The following is a 20,613-nucleotide window of genomic DNA, read 5'->3' as shown; positions in this document are numbered from 1 at the left end:
AAGCACAATCGCCTCAGGGAATTTTTTCATGGTTTTATAAACCATGGCGTTTTTAGCATTTAGCAGTAAAAATCTTTAAAAGATTGTTTGGCTTAATAGGAAAGTAATTTATTTGGTTAACTAATTATCTTCCACGACGGACCCAGTGGACTATGTTTAAAAATCAACCTTTATAAAGCACGTTAGGAGTTCCTTTAGGCAGATTTTTTGGTCCTACACTGGTTTTTGGTCCTATTCATCATGCACATCAATGATATAAAAAGTTAAATAAAACATTTAGACTTTAATCATTTTACTAATGATGCTGTGATTATTTTATTGGAAAATTAAATAAAACCATTGTACAACCATAATATTGTAAACATCTAAATTAACTGAATTATTGATCGGATTCAGCAGCGCCGTTCTTATTCTGCAGCACCAGAGTCGCTGCAATATATGGAAATGGTCTTTGACATTCATTTATAAACTGTTCATGATTACTTGTCCCGGTACCTGGGAATTAGAGTGATTAGATAATTTGAATTTGATCATTATATTGCAATAACTAGTGTTCCAAGAATCCCTCACTTTAGATCATCTTTGGCCTGGAATTAATTTTTGGGTCTTTCAATTTTACAATAAAATGCCGAGGTATTGCTGAAAAATCGCTACGCTACCTCAAAAAATGTATGCTATCCACATAAAATGTAATGTTGTAATGTAATGTGTTTAGTATGCATATTAAATAGTATATACAACCACTGACAATCGCAAATGTTTGTGCTGATGACATCAGTAGCACCATCTCACGCAATTTCGTCTGAGATATTCGCTAACCGGGTTGATTAACAATTTGAATTAAATTGAAACAATTTGAATTAAATTCATGACATTAAAAGAAATATGTCTTCCACATATAATTTTCTATTCTTTGGAACAATACCCGTTGTTAGTCAAGGCCAGCCTGCTCCACTAAGGGATTGGCTTTGAGTGACTTATTGATTACCTACTGCATAGTCATTCCTACGATAGTCCACCATTGGATAATCAGTCCTACGTATGGAGGCATGGTCTATTCGAGGATTGAACCCATGACGAGCATGTCGTTCAGTCCTACGAGATTTCGACTGTGTCACGCGACCTAGCCACATTTACTTTAGGTTCTAGTATTTCGCGCAGTACTGCCATGAAACTAACCAATTACACGTTTTAGCAATTTGCTAAAAAGTCATGTCATCGTTGATTGCTAAAACTTTAAACTTAAAAAGGTAGGTTACTGCTTTCTCTTCAACGGTAGGTAATGAAAACCGATTCATTCGGAGGAATTTTTAGTTGATTTTTTAGGTTGGCTTACTAAATAAACAAACAAACTTAACTTAGCACAGTATCATCTAATCATGTGCATAAAATAAATTATACATTCTACTCAAACGCGACACATCAAAATTATTATTTCATTAATAATTGCAACGTACTTCATCTAAGAAAGGTGAATGCTCCGAATGAAGCAAAATTGTATAAAATAGGAACAAAGAAACAACGCTAACAGTAAAACTTAAACTAAAGGAGACAAAAATATACGTCAACTACATACTTACTCATACTTAAACTAATATGCTTAATTAATCGTTTCTTGCACGTATTCTATTTATTTTGTCTAATGTATTCCTCCAGACACTTATTGTTATTTTATTGCAAACACTTCATTTATATCAACCTGCTCGTGCTCTTGAAAAAACAAGACCGTAACGGCTTTGGACTAGTGAGTCACAGAAAAGCCCATTGTCATATTTAGCATGGCTTTCATGTTTTTCCACGTGCGCTCGCTTTTGCTCATAATTGTATGTCGCACCGAGAGGCAGTGTGTAGAAAACGTAAATGTTATTATATTTTCCTTTCTTTACCTAGCAGCACCATCAGTACAAAGCCACAAAATTTCTCTTCTTGTCTCTCAACTACGTTCTACGACCGTTCTTAAAAATGGATTCACTTGCAAACAGTAACAATAACAATGATAATAATTCAAACGAAAATTTTAATAATCTCCTAGCATACTACCGCTCGATTACGCTACAATTGCTGCCAGGATTGAGTTGAACGTTTTATGGGCAGGCTTTGAAATTCGGTTCGTACAACTCAACGTTCCGCGTGAATGTTCTGAATGTGTTGATGCAAATGAATCTCGAGATGAAATGGTTTTTAGAGCAAGAGACAGGGGAAAATCGCATTGAAAGGTTTATCTCAATTTAGGGATGAGTTTTTTTTATACGGGTATATGATTGTTTGTAAATAAGAACCAGCTAGAGCAATTGAGCGTTTTAGTAATGCAGCAAATTCAGTAGGTGTTAAATATACCAGTTCTGGTGTTTACTATTATTTTAAAACTATAGAGAAGTTGTTTTGGCGATGGTTGAGTCATGCATGTAGCCTCGTATAATTCATTAGGTATAGCTCGGGCACGAGATCTCAAAGCTTTCGCCGAATGCTGCCGGATATGTCGCTGGTCACTAAAATTAATCTCAATTAAATTAAGCACGAGTATAAATCATCATTCCTCTTACTGCAACTGACGTTCAAAATGCACATAAAAGCAACAACGAATCATAGCAAGCAGCCAGCAATAAACGGTGCAAGAGAGCGCATAAGCAAACGAAACGATTTTTCCACCCAACCAAACAACCAACCAACCAATCGGCGAGTGCACCGTGAATGGGAAAGCGTTGAGCTTTGCGGTTTGTTTCTTCGTTGCTCCATGAATGTGCAGCACCAACGTGGGAAGGGTTTGTTTTAGTTGGTGAATATTGGTGTAAAAAATAACAACATATATCCCACGGTTTTACAGCCACATGGTACGAGTGTACGGAAAAATTACGATTTGTTGGGAGTAAGTCAGAAAAATAAGGCAAACTCTTTTCGACCCTTCGCAGCACCATGTTGTACCTTAGCAAGCTTAGCCTCGAACTGCACTCGTCAGTTGAAGCAAACTAACGCTAGCTGGCAAATGGGTGCTTCTCTTCATAGCAACTTGCTTCCCTGCCCAACCGCCAGAGCCGGAAACGTTTATTTAAAGAAATATATCCCAAGAAAGCAGAGCCGCTTTTGGCAAAGAAACTACCCCAGTACACTTTTCCTTCCTAGAAGCATCGCTAGCCAGTGCTTAAGAATTTTAAAACGACACCGCTTCCGCGAGGAAACGTGGAGCACAGTGTAAGGGGAAATGCATAAAACAATCATACTTCACTAACGTGTTGAGCTGGGTGCGCCTGACTCTATGCTACCCTCCGTTCAGTTGGTTGAGCTTACGGGATGCTTTCGTATCGTATGGGGTTGAAAGTAATCACATCAGACGTCTTGGGCAAAAGCCCACGCGTCACATTCCTCAGCACTACCACTTGCGGTGGGTGGGTGCAATGGAAATACCAAACGAAAATGCACTTTCCATGAACCCTGATTTAACGCTCAGATTACGAAGCGGAAAGTGTGTACAAGGGTGGCAAGGATGCAGTTTTAAGGGAAGTTCAAATCCCAGCCTTTCCTTTCAAATTCACATCAGCTTTTATGTGCAGTGCCGGTGCATAAAGTTTAATTTGGTTTCATAAAGCAAACCTCAATGGATGATGGCTTTGTGCCATTTTGAACCATTCATTCGTGCTATCATGTATGTGCTGGCAGATCGTATAACGAACGAGTTTACTTTCAAGCAGCCAAGAACAAAGAGTTGAGCCCCGTAGGTCACCTTCTCGTTACGGCTGAAACCCGCTGGCTGTTGGTGTTCATGTAAGTTAAACAATATCCCCATCTTAGATAAACAAATGGCCAAAGTTTTCGCATACATTTACCACCCGTGTCTTTTCATGACTGACTAATTATCTGTTGTAAAAGGGGAAAAAATAAAACTCTCGAAGAATGGTTAGAGCTGCAACGTACAAAGATGAGCCATGTTTTGAAATGTTCCGGGTTTGAAAGTTTGAAATAGTTTCAACTGATTGATGTGGAAACAGTGGTCGTTATGAACCGAAATTACATTTTGTTGTTCACAAAAAAAAATCTCTTTGCTTTTTATCTTCCAAGATGAAATCGTGATGAAAATCTAACCTGTTAAAAAGTTGTTTGAATACTAAAATATATTAAGATCCGAGGAAAAACAAACATACACTGTAACAATATGATACGATGATATAGCTTTACACAATGGGATCGCATACGCTTCCGATACGGTAACACCATTACTGCACCAAACGTCAAAGATGGTTGGCTTCAGAAATAGTTTTTTGATGGTGACGATGGTCTCGGAATAGCTGGGTCTCCCTCCGGCAGTGCCGCCCAAGAAGCATCAAGCAATCCTCCCACCTTCTGCATTGACAGAAGCCCATCGGCAGCCCGGCAAAACCTGATGGCGCATCGCGAACCGAACGGATAATAGTGTTTGTCCTATAAATATACTATTAAGAAGTTTATTTATTCAGAAACATGTTCCCGCACGATGATGCGTTCCGGGCGATGAATACTAATTTCGTTTTCACTCCCGAAAACACGCGAGTTCGTTAGCAGCCAGGCCGAAGAAAGTATCATTCGTGGGCCAATGCTGCCTGCACTGCGCCACACGAATATAGCGCTCAATTTGCATATACATGGCGTTGCACTCCACGGCACGGCGGCCGGGGCAGTACTGGTCGGGCCTCGAGTTCCCAGCAAACGTCCGAATACAACGTGTCCATGTGTGTGTATCCTCTAGCAGTACTGAGTGGGTGGGTTCGTTAGTTGCTGGAACAACATCTCCAGGAAAGTATCTCGAATTTGTAGCCCCATGCATGTAAGTATGTAACCAAGCGGTACGATTCAGACACCCTCCTGTCACTGCTTGTCTTGCGTCGCTCTACTGCGAGACCCACTGTGTATGCCACGTAGCGGCAAAACGTGCTCACCATTTCCGGCGTCCACAGGCACTTGTGTCCAAAATGAAACTTTTAATCGGAAACCCGTCTGACAACGGTGCCACAAACTGTGGTCGAACGTACTTCGGCCTTGTACTGCTCTACCCAGTGAGTGTTACGCCCCGCCGTCATGTCGTTCCCCCAGTGGGTTGGAAGTATTGAGCACTTCAATAAAAGGACTCTTTCGCCTGAACGCATTACTGCATTTAACTTACTCAAGATCCCCACTCTAAACACGCTTCAGCCAAGTTTGAAGCTACAACACGGCCCAAATTCAATCAAGAAGGATGCGCTCGAACAGTCGAGCAGGTGGAGCATACAAGTTTTACCCAGCCATCCCACAGTTGCATCCGGTGTTCGAAGCATCCGAGAGAACAAACGAAAGCATGATTTGATGATAAATAAATGCCCTGCAACAGCTGCACTGAATTATGAATGTTCGGTACTCGGTATCGAATTTGGGTGTCCCTTCCTTTCCCAGCTGCCTAGAGTTTAGATCGCTTTGGCACGAATTGTGCATCCGGTCGATGCATTGACTTTTAATGAAACGTCAACGTAGCTTTTCATTATGCGATGGGAAAATAGAATTACTATTCCAAATTGTATTATCGAGTTTGTCTGCCTCAAAGATTTTGCAACCAAATCTCTGACCATCTTTTGTCCCGCCTATACTGCGCTTTTTATCTCTGTTGCATTGAACTGAATAATGACAATATTGGTACATATTGACATATGCTTGTTCCATTCCTTTGATACCATTTGGCGGGACAGCAATGGTGGGATTTCATTTAGTTTATTTAAAATCAATATAATATAATCAGAATCAGAATCTTAAATAATATCGCTAACCAGTTTGGTTAAGTTGTTTATTTTATAGACAACGCTTCCTTGAAGATCGGATGGGATTTATTTTCATCCGGATAGATCGATATCGGGGTTATACTAAGCATGAAAAAAACCAGCACAAATAAGAACAACAAATCAATAATGTTTGAACGTATCATAAGGTCAATACTACAAACACCAACACGAAGAAGCAAACAAGATAATTTTACGTTATTGCTCTCCTGCTGCTATGACTAATAATGCAAGCTGGACACCTTCATATCACTTAGTCATTTTAGTTTGACGCCTGTTCACGCAACGCCATCAGAGCAGTCAAAAAAGTAACTACTTACCGTGACACCTAATACCGTTTGGATTATATGAACACTGAACGGAAAATATGACACAAATACGTGAGTTCAAAAAAAAAGTTCAACAATGAAGTACTAAGAACAATTGATTCGTAGTATCGTAAAATTTTACTCGACTTTTAGATTATGTTTAATACGACTCATGGTTTGAGATAAATTATATATATTTTTAACATAGATGGAGTACTTTAGATCAGCGATCTCCAACCTTTTCAGGAAAGCGGATCACTTGGCTTTGAAAATACATTTGCCGTGCCCCAATTGAATGAGGGCATGTATTTTGTAGACTTAGTTCAACGTTTTTGATAAAAAATATGTGTAAATCTTATTCTAGATATGCCTTTTGAAAATTTAATCTTGATTCTAAGGGAAAAAATTGCACGATCAAGGACCACATCTATTAACGCCACGGATCACAAGTGGTCAGCGGACCACAGGTTGGAGACCACTATTCTACATATACTACTCTAGAATTTTTCGTATCCGAGAACCGATCAAATACACACGTATAATCGTATGAACGTGAAACAGCTTCGTTTAGAAGCGTGCGCGAACAAAGAAAGACTAACTTAGTTTTGTTTCTATAACTTTTCGAAAAAAAATCTTTTTTTATGGAAACTGTCAGATTTTCGGATAAATTTACTGAATATGAGGAAAAATTTAAATACATTTTGCGTGATGTTCAAATTTATTGCCGCTTTTATCTTAGTTTTCCGATATCCGAATGAGAGGCCTTCGAGCTTGATCATCATCTATTTATACCGTCCTCGCTCGGAATAGATCGGTACTACCAAAGCAGCAGGGATGGTCAAATTGTTTTGACACAAACGTTAGCACTCTATGTAGGTGCTTCAAAAAGTTTGACAGATTTGTTGAAGAGCATCTTCATCGAATACCATACGTTTGTTTTGTTTGATAGCTGGATACGAAAAATGTGAAAGCAGTACCTGGAATTTCCGCTTTTTTGGTGTAAATGTTTATCAAACGGTTTGTATAAGAATAACTCCATAGGCTGTTGACAGTTGCGTCCCATCATATTGAAATCCGGAATCAATTGTATACAAACAACAATGCAGTAACACATCTGTGTTCTGCTTGAATTGATATGAATGAATCATAATACTTTTGATACATTTTAAATGTATTTTAAATTGTTTTCAACCTTTCTTGTTAAAATGATTGAGCTTCAGCAGAAACAATCTCCCTCCCCTCCAACCTCTTCCTTAATAAATGAATATACGAAACTTTCAATAATGACTGATTTGTTATAACTTAGGAATACTTTGCAATATTATAATCATAGTTTGCTAAATCTTTGAAAAACAGTCTAAAAATTTATTTTTCCGTTATGTTTTTCTTCATATTTCTGCTCGTCTTTCAGGTGATGGTGTTTCTTAAATTAGATGTACCTAGATCAAACCTAGCAGTAGCCAAAGATCTCTTCTCTCTCTCTCTCTCTCTCTCTCTCTCTCTCTCTCTTTCTCTCTCTCTCTCTGTCTCTATCTCTATCTCTCTCTCTATCTCTCTCTCTTTCTCTCTCTCTCTCTCTGTCTCTCTCTCTCACACACACTCGCAATAAGCAATCCATCGCATGTTGAACGCACTCATGTAAAAACGTATGTACTATGAAATGTAATTACTATCGTGAGCTAATGACAGCCTCCCATACTCTCTTCGGTATATCATCAGTTGAGCACTACGAGTGCCGAGGTTTGCTAACGTGAGGGAAAATTTTGTAATCACGAAATAATTTCTTCTCTTCCTGCACTCTTCCCGTCCGACGATCTGTTAACTTTTCTTCCATTTAAACGTTCCGTGGCATTCAATGAGTCGACTAAAATCAGCGCAGAGGGTAGTGTTTCCGGCCCGCCCGGAAGTCTGTGATAGATATGCATTTTCTGCTTATATGGCGCTGTCAGAGCACCAGTTTGAAGAACCATCATCTCCATCATCACCATCTCCACGGTACCGTCAGTCGGGCAGGGAAGGACCCCTGAAGGACCATCATTTGGGACATGTACGGTGCACTCTTCGGGTGCACAAGTGCTCGGGATCCGCAGTACGATCGACGTGCAGAGAAGCTTTTAGCGCCATCATCAGCACACACTTAAGCACTCTAAACCACTAGCCGTCGCGATACCGAACGTACCCACCACCCGACAATGGCCATCGATGGTCCGTTTCGATGGGTTGAGTATGCGTTAACTCGAAAAGTAAATGCCACTGATGAATTGGACACATTCCGCTGACAGCTGAAAAGCTTGCAAGCTGCGTACGTCACTGCGTATGGTGGTGCATCCGCACCGGCTGTCTGGGTGCCGCCTCAATGATACCTCATCGCGTTGACAACCTATCCAGTGCATTTTCCAATTGCATTCCACACTTCCGTAATGCGATGCCGGTTTAGTTGTTCAAGCCGGACGATGGGTAGGGATGTTTGGGAGGATTATTGTTATGCTCGGAATTGATTTTTCCAGTGATTAATGTAGAAAAAAAAACAATCCGTTCAGCATTAATTCAATTTGCTTTTCCAATTCACTGTCGCAATGCACCCAAGCCTAACATTACGCAAATATGAAGGTAAATCGTTTCAATTTGAAAAAGTCAAACCAACACAATGATTTGCACTATCGACCAACAACAGCCATGTTCAGGGTTGCTGGTGGCCAAGGGAAGATGTAACTAAATTAAGCATGTCCCTTTTATTTTATTGCTATGAATTTTTGCTGCCATTTTTTTCCATCCGCCATGGTGGCCATCATCAAACGCGGTAAATAATTTGCCATCAGCACCACGCACACATTATTTCAGTATTTATGAAGCCAATCAAAATTCTGCTCGGATTTGTTTGCTCCCGTTTGCCGTTCAGAAATCGCTTTCCCTTCATGTTTCCCGCTTCTTTTTTTGTTGCGATTGCTGGATCGCATTTAATCTCGCAATTAATTTAATTTGTTCGACTTTTTTCGATCTGCTAATGGGTGCCCGTGTGTATTGGTGACTGGATTACAACATTGTATGCATTTCTGCTAGCACCGCGCTTTCCGTGGAGTTAAAGGTAAATTTGGGAGAGAGAAAGGGGCGTAGGCATTCATCGCACGAAAACTGCCACACTAACGGAGGTGCTGATTGTGTTTATCAGGATTTGGTGGGCTTCTGTTAATGAACAAACTGTATCCGCTTAATGTTTACCGAACGATCAATGCGAAATTCGAATGTTTAATTATTGGTTTTAATGGCCCGTTCTCGAAGCAGTCAAAGTCCCGCTTTGGCTAAATTACGTTACTCATCACACGTACATCTCGCTAAACTAAATGAGAAGTGCGAGTAATGCAATTGAGATGTGAAATGTGTAATAACTTTTCATTGCACGCGCACATTACAATGTCTGGATGCAATCATTTTCCAATCACTTACTTCAATGTAGCCTCAAATTGCTGTGCAGTGAAACGGGATTTTTTTTATAACTTCTACCATAATTTTCGTCATCAGCATTACCAATATCAATGAATCCAATGTACTAAAACCAATCCGATAGCAAACGGTGAAGGACACAACCAAACCAGCATAGCTCAAGCAATCGACACAAACCCATTAAACGACCCATTTCAAGGGTCATTTTGATTAGGCATCCTCCAAAACCCACTGGGCAGTGGGGTTCTGCCTCTAAACTGGACCACGACTTCCTAAATGAAACTCGGTCGCACCTGTACACCGTCTAGAAACCATTAAAATAAATGTTTATTGCAAAACATCTAAACTTTCATTAAAACCGTTATTAAAAGCAGTCAAGGTGAAAAGGAACTTCCCGAAAACGTCAGAGATTCCCCGCTCCGAACGAAGATGTGACGTAGTCCTCGCTGTCGTAGTCGGTATCGTCGCTGCTATCCTCTTCTTTGTCGTTCCGCACGATGACTATTTGCGTTCCCGAGCAAGTCGCTACTTGCACACCATACCGCCGCAAATTCACTGCCGAAACTGGATTTTACACCAAACAGGCGTCACCCTATGCAAATTAAGTCCATTAAGATCTTCCATATTACATTAGCCAAACTTTACCGATTTTTTTCTTCAACCATTTTTGCATATGCCCTGTCCTTAACGCGTCCTTCTCTCCTTCTCACCTCACCCGAAGCGCATTTCATCGTGTGCTAGAATTTCTATCCAGTCATTACATTTTTATTTTTTTCTCTTTTCTGACTTTTTGAAATTCATTCTGACGCTTTCGTCTCTTCATCGTTCGGACCTCAAAGGCCCGTTTTTTTCCTTTTACTATCGCTTTCTCCTTCTCTCCTTTATTCGCAATCCGCTCTCCGCCAAATGTTGTCCCCATTCAACGGCGCCTTCATGCGGAGCGTCATGCTTGCCCATTAAGATTCGGGACCGTTCTTTTGCGTTACTTTCTGACCGGAACCTTTCCACACCACATGGGCGAACATCTTCATTAAAGAGGTATCGTTTTAATAAAACTTTAAACTTACCGTGCCTGGCGATATGCCGTCGCAGGCAAAAGCAAAGGTATTCCCCATTACGGCCGTCACGGTTCTGGAAGTTGAGCGTAAAATTCACAAGAATTTGTTTCGTTGGTCTTTGCAATGGGATAGCCAAAAAAAAGGGGTGGAAAACTTTTTCCATATTACCGGCCAGCCGCCGTCTACCGCGATACAACGCGATGAAGGAAGTGAACCGGGAAGCTTGGGTGAACCATCGTAGAAAGGATAATTAATTTTTTTTCGCTGTTCACAGTTTTACACCCAGTAATAAGATACGGGATGAGACGGTTACGTTCGAATACACGCATATTCAAGATTTTTGAAATATTTCAGCCCACCTTTCTGTCATCTGGTGTGCTGCAGGATCAGTGTGTTTCGTTGATAGCAAATTGTTCATATATAAATAATTGAATTACATGTTTCGTGGAGAGAAACTACCTCATGCTTTGTAGTAGTTACATATAGCTGCTAAAACAAATTATTATTTCGGGACATAAGTTCAAATACCGAGTAAAGCTATATGGATTTTATGTAATACAACTTTTTGATTGCGTTTGCTTTCTCAAATGTCTGAAAAACGTTTTAAATTAATCCACATTTAACTCTCATTTAACTCTCATTTTGGTTTACCAATGGATTGTCAATCTTTTAAGATTTCATGATCCTATTTCATGCATTGTGACTTCAAACAAAATTCCAATTACCATTGACCAATTTCCCATTCGCTCAAAAGAGACAACAGGTGCGTATTGAACATTGTTCTTCATAGAATAAAGTTGTACGTTCCCTTAGTCTAGGCATTTTGTTATTTTATTGTCACATGGCTAACATTCTTCATTTGCTTATTAAAGCTACCCTTATGCCACACCATTCTCTGTCACAACGCATGACTCTTCACACACTGGCAACATAGATACAGGAAAACTTTCGACCTGTTTTGCAGCCAAATCTATAGAATGACATTGTGCTCAGTCTCTTTCTACGTTGGTGTGGTAACTGCTGGCTTGACTTGTGCACCACTCAACAGAGGGGAACGTTCAACAAGAATGGATTGCCCTTCGGCACTCGCTTCGAGAGATGTTCGAGAAGTTCCGGCCAAATGGGAGGAACAAAAGAAAACTAAATGATCATAAATTATCAAATTTCCACATACATATTTGCTAAGCCCAGAAGCGGCACGACAAAACGTTTGGACATTTGCCGACTACGCTCGAGTCGGGCGACTACCAGCACTGTGTCAACAAGCAAGCAAGCAAGGCCGGCAGGGAAAGGCAGGATAAAAACTAGCTTGAAGAATGTTTCATGTTTATTTATATTCATTTGCAGCCGAAGCATTCATCAGAGAGCTTTCCCAGAGGTTTTCTGTTTCCGGCAAGAGAGGATAGCCTGTTCCTTGCAATCTTGAAACTATAAATGGATCCTCTGGGAGGCAGCACAGTGAAAGAAAGTCCTGTAACTGTTGACAATGTAGCATGTACGATGTTAGGCACTTCTAGAAATGACAAGGTTTTGTTTTCAATGAAACTTCAGTTTGAAGGACAATATAATCAATATGATCAATCCGTTTCTAAACAAAATATGCAATTTGAAATTAAAATATTAATTTCCTGTTCTTAATCCTGTTCTTAAAGTTAATTCTCATATTCCAACAGCAAAATTCTTAAATCGACCGAGCATACTTTCCAGCTTAAAATGCAACTGCCTGGTATAGTTTAAATTACATGCGATAGATTTAAAAGAAACAAAAACATCCCTAATCTATGTTACTTGATGATATCTATTCACACAAACGGAATTAAGTATTAAAACAGCTCATTATCGAATAATTACCCGCTCTTCACTGGTAAAACCACACACACACACACACACACACACACACACACACACACATACACACACACACTACACGTATCCCCCTTTTCAATAAACCTTTCGAAAACAAATGTATTCCTACATATCGAAATAGTCTAATCAGCTGGAAGAGGCAATGTAATGTCGGGACAATTTATTGAAACCAACATCCCGATCTTAGGCTTCCTTAATTTACAAAATGAGTGAAAAAAAAGCGCAGAAAATAACGGGAATGTATCCAATAACGAGCGCGCAGCTTGAGCCGAGCTAGCGCTGGAACATTAACCGATGCATTCCGGAAAGAGCATGGTTTAGCGTGGTGCGATATAAAAAAGCTAAAAAAGAAAAACACATTCCCGTTCTTTGGGTGGAAAGTTTGTTCGCTAAGCGCTCAGCCACCGTAATCCTGTTCGGTATTATTTTCGCTTTCGCTTAAAATATGTAGCATCATAAACTACCGATAAAAGTGCCCCGTAAATGTAATGCTGCGCTTAGGTTCATTCGTACCGAACGGTCCCGCTTGGCCGATCCAGACCAGCTGGAGAAATTCAATTCACTTCCGGTTGCGGTAGGAGCAACCGACGTGCCGATCGGGAAGCGACGGACGAACACGCGGGCAAACGCGGTACAGAATGTACGAGCGAACGGAATCTATCGAAAGTTACTGCCTAGGAAACCAAATCGCGCTCTGCTCCGCGCTCCCGAATGCACTTGCAATTTCACTCAACTGCATAAGCTCGGGAATATTTCGCCCACAAGTTTTTCTTAACTCTCTCTCTCCTTGCTCTCACCCTATCTCACTTCTGTCTCGTGCTGCATTTCCCTCGATCTCTACCATTTCTTTAAGCACGGTTCACTTCGAGAAAGCAGGTCCACGCTTCCTGGCAAAACAACCGTTTGCCGCTTCTTGGCCGGAAGTTGCTGGCACAAATTTACACCATCGACCACCGGCTCGTTACGAACTAACCTTCTCGAGCGTTGAAACTGCTCATCCGCAAAAACAGCACCCCGCTCAAGACGCTCGGCATCCCTACGGGCGAAGCGTAAATCATGTCGTATAAAATTAAAAATAAAAACACCAACCCCGTTTAGGGATAGTAGCCACCACCGAAAAACATCCAAAATCGGACAGCAAACATGTTTCGGATCCGGTACAAAGACAAGCGATTTGTTCTTAGAATTTAGCAGGAAATATGAAAGTTACAGAGGCCTTCTAATGACACAGTTCATGGCGGTACATGCGCCCAAACAAGCATTCAATTAAATAACCGATGTTTAACAGACTTTACTAAGTGCTTCAAACCTGCCAAGCGATGCTGTGCCCTTTGCGAAATACCAACCTTATTAAAAACTTGCTAAGGCGAAAGTTTCTTGCAGCTCAACCTGCTCCTAGAAGTAGATAATTTCCTAAGCCGCCTCAATTGCAGCAATTAACGAAATATTACAAATTAGCCAAATGTAGGACCATTCCATATCGCAACAGAATTTATCAAACGACCTGTCCTGCCTGCCTGCGTAAACTGTAGCTCACTGCATAGCAGCTTCATAAAATTTAATCTCAGGGTCTTGGTAGAAATTCATTAACATCTCACAATCTATGCCATTCACGTTATGAGCATTCGAGTTCCCCATTCGCCTCGATGACAAAAACTATGCTTACCGTTAATCAAGAAATCTACTCAACGACTTCACCTCCACTGCACTTGCCCTCCTGCCTCGCCACACACTCTCTCAAAAGATGTCCAGAAAAGGCGAACATTCTTAATTATTTCATGTAGCTTCACCTCGTAACATTATCCCTTTTGGCATGGGTTTTAGGTGCGCTTGTTCTAGTAATCCGCTTTGCCGCTTTGCTACTTGCCCGCTACTAAAGATTTTCCACGCTCAGCTCGTGCGCCGGCTGATCGGGGAGCTTACAGTTTTATCTTCAAGCGTGAAGATAGTTCTTTGATGCTTTCGGCTCCATTGCGTTCCCTTTGTCCGCGTTTTTCCAGTGCCCAGGCCCCAGCTTCCAAATGCGTCCAAGCTTCGTTAAGATTCGTGCCTGCTTCATACTCTCCTTCCCTACTCGAGGCACCCCCTTTCATTTGGGTTCTCTGTTTCACCATTCAGACCACCACGTAGCACGTTGGCTCACCGAGTCATACGAAGAAACTTTATCGTGAGAATAATTGAAAGTAAAATAAAGTCACACCGGCTACGACGGTACCAGTGCTACAAGCGGTTCTATCCACAACCGGCAGCCACGCTCAACCCCTGGCTTTGTATTGGTCCAACGAAATAAGAAAAGACCATACAAAGCCCAAAAACTCGATGGATAAAGACGGTGGATACATTCTTTCCCGACCAGGACAAGCCTGCATTTCTTAAACAGCACGATAAAAGGAACGGAGACCTTTTCCCACGAAACACTACTGCTTGTCTCATTACTATCCTCATAAGTGTTTTACTCACCGTTTTTAGCCTCAATCTCTCACATCGTTGCTTCCGTCGGTGGTTAAAGTGCGCGAGGGGGGAGGGAGTGGGGGTGTTAAAGATACGGCACAAGAAAGGATTCTAATTAAAACATTCTAAGAAGTACAAATCCTCGAAAAGCGAGTGAAAATTTCGTTCTTATGGGTGGTCCATTGAGCGCTTCGATCGTCCATGCATCGTTTGTTGCCAACTGGGACGACCCCGGGAAGCAGACTTGCCTCAACAGCTAAGCAAATAATGTTCGCACGTTTCAGTGAAATGGAAACTAATGGTTAACTGTGCGTGGCGATTAAATTATTCCTGATGCTGTTGTAGCCTAACCACCATCAAGTAATTGTTGCTGATGGTTTTTGGTTTATGTTTTAAAGAAACTAGCTTTTTTGAATTGTCGATGTGTAAATCGTTTGTTACCCACGGTTGTTTTAATCAATGCTGAATAAGCGCAAAAGCTTGGTGAAGATACTCGTATATGTGTATACAACAACTACAAAAGAAGTGTTCTGCTTTAATGCCTGGCATAGACAATTAAAAATCCACAAATACTTAAAAAGTGCTGAGAAGGAGGGCGATATCAAACGTTAGTGTTTTAATATACGTGCATAACTGTATAGAATAACCTATCATATGACTTAACACAGACGTAGTCTAAATAAGAGAAATTATAGAGATAGCAAAGAGAAATTCAAACATTAGTTTGAACAAACTGAGGCGGATATTGTGCAAGTCTTGTGGTACAGTTGTTAAGTTTACTTAAGACTTAACGATAACATCGTAGCCAGTCTATACCGATATAGTCACATAGACGACGTCACTACAATAATAATAATTAGAAGAAGAAGGAGAAGGAGAATATACCCGCTCTCCAAAAATAAAACATGAAGAACAACCACCGCATATGTTTATTTTCTTTGTAGCAAATTTAGCCACTGAATCAAGTTAAAAAAATCTACCATTTCAAATACAACACTGTCACCAGCTCGGTACTTACAGAGTTTTACAAGCCAGAATCGAATGTCAGCAAAACAAATTCAGAACCTCAAGATTCAGTTTAGCTGTCAAAAGTTGTTGTTTCACTGCACCGATGCTATTTTCAAAACCGCAATTTGATTTTTAAATCGTTCAAGTTGTTTTTTTAGAGGCCTTTCGTATGGTTTTGCTAATTCAATCGCGATTTTTGAGATTCCCAGCCCAGAGCTCATAAAGTTCAGATTTAGTAAATCACAGTTGTTTATGTATATTAAGCGGTCTCGTGGTACATTCGTCATCTCGTACGACTAAAGAAAACAACCCAAGTAACATTTTAAATCTTATCTTAGTTTTTACGTTGTTGTTTCGGTTATCCCATTAGGCCTCCCTTTTTCATTTGAATACCATGTATGACCTAATAAAACTATAATAAAATTCTCTTAAGATTGATAGGGCCCATCTACAGAACTTTGTTAAGACTACTTGTTAAAACCATTTCTAGACCATTAAGATGTGAGGCGTAAATAAATTATCAAAAATTACAGCTTATTGCTATCTATATGTTCTTGAGACGGCAATGAAGTAATGATTATAAAGTCATAGTAATGGTTGAGAATTAATTGAGAGTTATTATGTTGTCTTAATTTTTTTTAATTCGGAAATCGCTTGCGTATGAGCAGAAATTCATGCCAAGAAAATTTCACTGTTGAAATACATTATAATAATTTAAAAAATATCAAAGCGCCTCAATTATAAGTATCTTTTTAGCTTAAAAATAAATTATTTTAAAAATGTAGTTTTCATTAAAACGCCCTCAATTTGCACAAAAAGCTTTTTCAAGGCTGTGGCATAATAAACACGACGGGAAACACGTTTGGGAAATAGCAATTTTTCTATTTGTCTTGTAAACTATGAATTGGTTTATCTACACATCAACATGGCTGACACATTTTGGATGCACAAATCAACAATCTTATACATTAAAATGGATTCCATTGGCTTAAGATCAAGAGGATATTCTTGATCACAAATTCAGCCGATTTGTAGTGCTGTATGTATGGCTAAGATAGTTTTAAACAGCACATAGCTTTAGTAAGCATTTATGCAGACTAACAAGTTTTAAGACTCTTCACGTACAGATAATGTCGAAGTACGCGGATCCTGGTATATGTAAATTTACACAATCGTTTACACAATTTACACAATTTACACAAATTTGCAAGTTATTTGCACACATTTTATTGATATGATACAATATGATATGATTAAAAAAACAAAAACTGTTTAGAATTGGAATAATAACCACCCACTGCAAGCAAAAGGAAAAGAAAAATAAATATATAATGCCTGAAAACCACTTCTTCACGATTTGCGTTAATATCGTATCTCAGATACAGCCTGTATAGTTTGTTCCAAGTTCCCTTCATTCAAGACTTAATAAGCATTTAATAAGATCAGTTGATCTTTATGTCCCAGTCTCAAATAACGAGTCTTAAAACATGCTCGAGAATACGTTTGCTGGATGGTTAAAGCCAGGCATCTTATAACTTTTATAAGACAGTCTAATAATCGCCTTCAGAACGTTTTAAAGGTTTAACAACTTTAAAGACTGTCAAGCATCTTTAAAATACATGTTATAACTATGTGGCTCCTATTATAGTTTTAACAGATAGTATTATAATCGCCTTCAGAACGTTTTAAAGTTTTAACAACTTTAAAGACTATTAAGCATCTTCAAAATACATGTTAAAACTGTAAGGCTTAGTACACTCAAGCCTCGAATTGACCGTTCCTCCATATGTAGGACTAGCTATCCTGGTATTAATAATCAATAAATCACTGAAAGCCAAGCCCATTCATGACACAGGCAGGCTTTGACCGACAATGGTTGTTGTGCCAAATAAGAAGAAAAAGTAGTTTATGTTCAGATGTCATTAATTTAATGCTAGATGCTATGATTCATGTATGATTCGAGTCATGTAAAGCCTGGATTTTAGTTTCAGTTAAATTGAACGTGAAATTTTAGGGTTTTTTGCTATATTACTTGAAATATTTATCAGAATATGGCTTATCGTACTTCATAAGAAAGGTTACTAAATTCCATCCAACTGTTTAGACTACAGAATATATTGAATACATACATTAAATGCATTTCCATGTGATTCCCCACATTTTCACGGTGTATAATGGTCAGTGGAAGAAAAAGTTAAGATAAAAGGAAGAAAAAAACTTCATTATGGAAAATAGCATTTCATTTAAATAATTCATGTTTTTTCAAAACTGTGATCAAACACTATGATAGCAAATATGTTCAACCCGGTGCTTTTATTCTAAACACTGGTTAGTGGTGTTTACTTACACTGAAACTATTATAAACTGGATCGGGAAACGGTGCAAATAAACATGTTGTTGAATTAAAATGATTGTACATCATGTTCGTAAAGACACTATCTTTAATTTATTTTAATAAAACAGCATTTATTATTTTCGCAACAACACAACAGTGAGAACCTGAATAATATTCAAAACAAATCATTGCAGCGTATCAGGCCAATATCTATAAAACATTATAAGACTGTGATATTATCTATTATCTGCATAGTCATGTTTAAAACGTGCTGTAAACAAGATTTGCCCCAGTCCCTATGTAGTTTCTAGTTGCTGTTCCACTTCAAAAGTACAGATTTTGAAACTTTTCTCATTGTTTTTAACGCGGCATAATGTGCGTGCCGGTTTCATAAAATGCGTTTCTGCCAAATCTTTGTTCGTGCAATTCTATACGTATAAATAAGCACTGTGCCACAAATCCATGCGCCCATTATCATGTAAAGCGAAAAAGTTTCTCCCTAATCTCTTCATCAAAACTGGCAATGAAGAAGATTGCTGTTGACGAGATTAAATTAAAACGTGGATAGTAGCTCTATACACGTGGCACGACCGACCATATTTAGCACATCGTTTCAGGTCGGCAGCACACAACGGAAGTACAACAACTACCTGTTAATAATCTTTTCAAATTAGCGTGTAACGTTATCAGCATGTTTACGTCGTTTACTAGTTTGAGCGAGCAGAGTGCTGGAAGATTAGCAGTGTACTTTGCCAGGACAAACTGTCTGTACCTGTTGAAAGCATTATGCAAAACTTTACACATTACTAGTACTTGCATGTATCAGACTACCAAGCAGTATGAGTGTGTATGTGGTTTTTTTTTTAAGATTACATGGCGAAACACTTGCAAAATGTAAGTATTTTACGAGAACATTGATTCATTTAGGAGTGTGGATAAATAGCCTGACTAAAATGTGTCCATTTTCTTTCAAATACTATATTTTATCCATTGAAACACAAAAAAATAAAGCAAAAAGCAATTATTTTTTATATAAATAAAGTTAAACATACATATAAATACACAAAATACAAATATACATTAATTTTCTTTATTTTTTATACAAGAAAGCTGCATTAACTTTCGACAAAATTGATTTAAAAATGCAACTTTCATACAATTTACACTTACCTGAACACAGCAAGAATAAATATTTTCGAACTTTCGTTTGAAAACTTTATTATTAATAATAGCAGTTATTCAACTACGAATTGAATCTATATAATTTTCAGGGCCATCGCTCAACCGCTAGATTCGGTCTTACAGTCGCATGGGAGTCGTTTGAGAATAGCTTTCCATGCGGGCATCCAGAAAGGGTTGATTTTCAATCTTAAACTTGCTTGCACATCCTCCGTCGAAAAACCGCCCTCGGCAACCGACCGACGGCCACCGAGTCGTCCAAACCATCGGTCAAGCAGCCCGGCCAAATCCAGCGCAAGTGAACAGTGCACCAGAAACATCTGTGCCGTAATTGTTGCACCCAAGCTTTGTAATCGGCAATAAACAAAAAACGGGTGATACCATTCCTCCTCATCCGTCAGGTACTGAAGATGGATGTCCTTTTCCGCGTGGTACATCGAAACAAACGCAGACACCACGAACAGCAGGAACGCAGCGCCCGACACTATCGCCTCGACGGTGTAGTTTAACTCGCAGCAGCCCTTGTACAGAAACAGGAACGAGTAGAACGAGATCAGAAAGTAGCTGGCGTACAGACCGCAGAACAACATCTCGTGGGGAAACGGTTCCGGATAGTGCAGGAATCCCTGGATGTGCAGCCCGGCGCAAATCAGGCAGCAAATCTTCGCACCACGACGTCCAACAGCAACCGCACCACATCGAACACCGTCACCAGCAGCGCAATGAACCACACGTAGCCGAGAAAAAGAACAAATTGTCTTAACATGACAAGTCAATTTGATGGAACACGGCAGCAACAACGATGCCCGCCTATTGCTTACGGTTTCTACCAGCTTCATTCCAAGAAACGCCTGCTTTTCCTGCTGCCGTGTACGATCTCGCTCAGTTTGGACACCACTTCCCGCGGCAATTTCTGGCATGACTTGGCAGCCGCCGTCTAACACCAGCAGCAGATACCTTTTCTTCTCTCCCGTGCTCACCTTCTCTACCTCGAAACACTCGATCGACCAACGTGCGCGAATGTGAGTAAAACAACCGAGTAAACGATTACTCAATATGCAACTAACTAGCAACAACTTCCACAGCTGCCACCCAAATGTGTCGGGCTTCTTCCATCGAGTAATTTATGGTCCCAGCAGGCAGGCTGGGAACGTTTATACGTCACAGTAGAAAGCCACGCCGCGCCTACTTTG

The 20,613-nt window shown here is 39.7% G+C and overlaps 1 protein-coding gene across 2 annotated transcripts; it reads right to left on the bottom strand.

Moving 5' to 3' along the window:
- Positions 1-19,444: 19,444 nt before the first annotated feature.
- On the bottom strand, positions 19,445-20,412 carry LOC5667388 (uncharacterized). Of its 2 annotated transcripts, none has more exons than XM_061646365.1 (2): positions 20,242-20,412; positions 19,445-20,178 (listed from the first exon to the last, which is right to left on the bottom strand). In XM_061646365.1, exons 1-2 carry the CDS (start codon positions 20,338-20,340, stop codon positions 19,522-19,524), a joined length of 756 nt encoding a protein of 251 aa, XP_061502349.1. In that variant the 5' UTR covers positions 20,341-20,412; the 3' UTR covers positions 19,445-19,521. The 2 variants fall into 2 exon arrangements, with proteins under 2 accessions (XP_061502349.1, XP_061502350.1); XM_061646366.1 differs by having other exon boundaries at positions 19,445-20,082.
- Between the last annotated feature and the right edge of the window lie 201 nt (positions 20,413-20,613).

The sequence above is a fragment of the Anopheles gambiae genome, chromosome 2 (assembly GCF_943734735.2).
Source record: "Anopheles gambiae chromosome 2, idAnoGambNW_F1_1, whole genome shotgun sequence".
NCBI lineage: Eukaryota > Metazoa > Arthropoda > Insecta > Diptera > Culicidae > Anopheles > Anopheles gambiae.
The sequence above is the reverse complement of the archived record's forward strand: the minus strand, read 5'-3'. Positions and strand labels throughout refer to the sequence as shown.

Excerpts from the sequence above, each read along its gene's own strand:
- LOC5667388 (XM_061646365.1), bottom strand. The coding sequence starts at position 20,340 with ATGCCAGAAATTGCCGCGGGAAGTGGTGTCCAAACTGAGCGAGATCGT. Across the intron at positions 20,179-20,241 it reads GAATGAAGCTGGTAGAAACC|ACAATTTGTTCTTTTTCTCG; the intron begins GTAAGCAATAGG and ends TGTCATGTTAAG.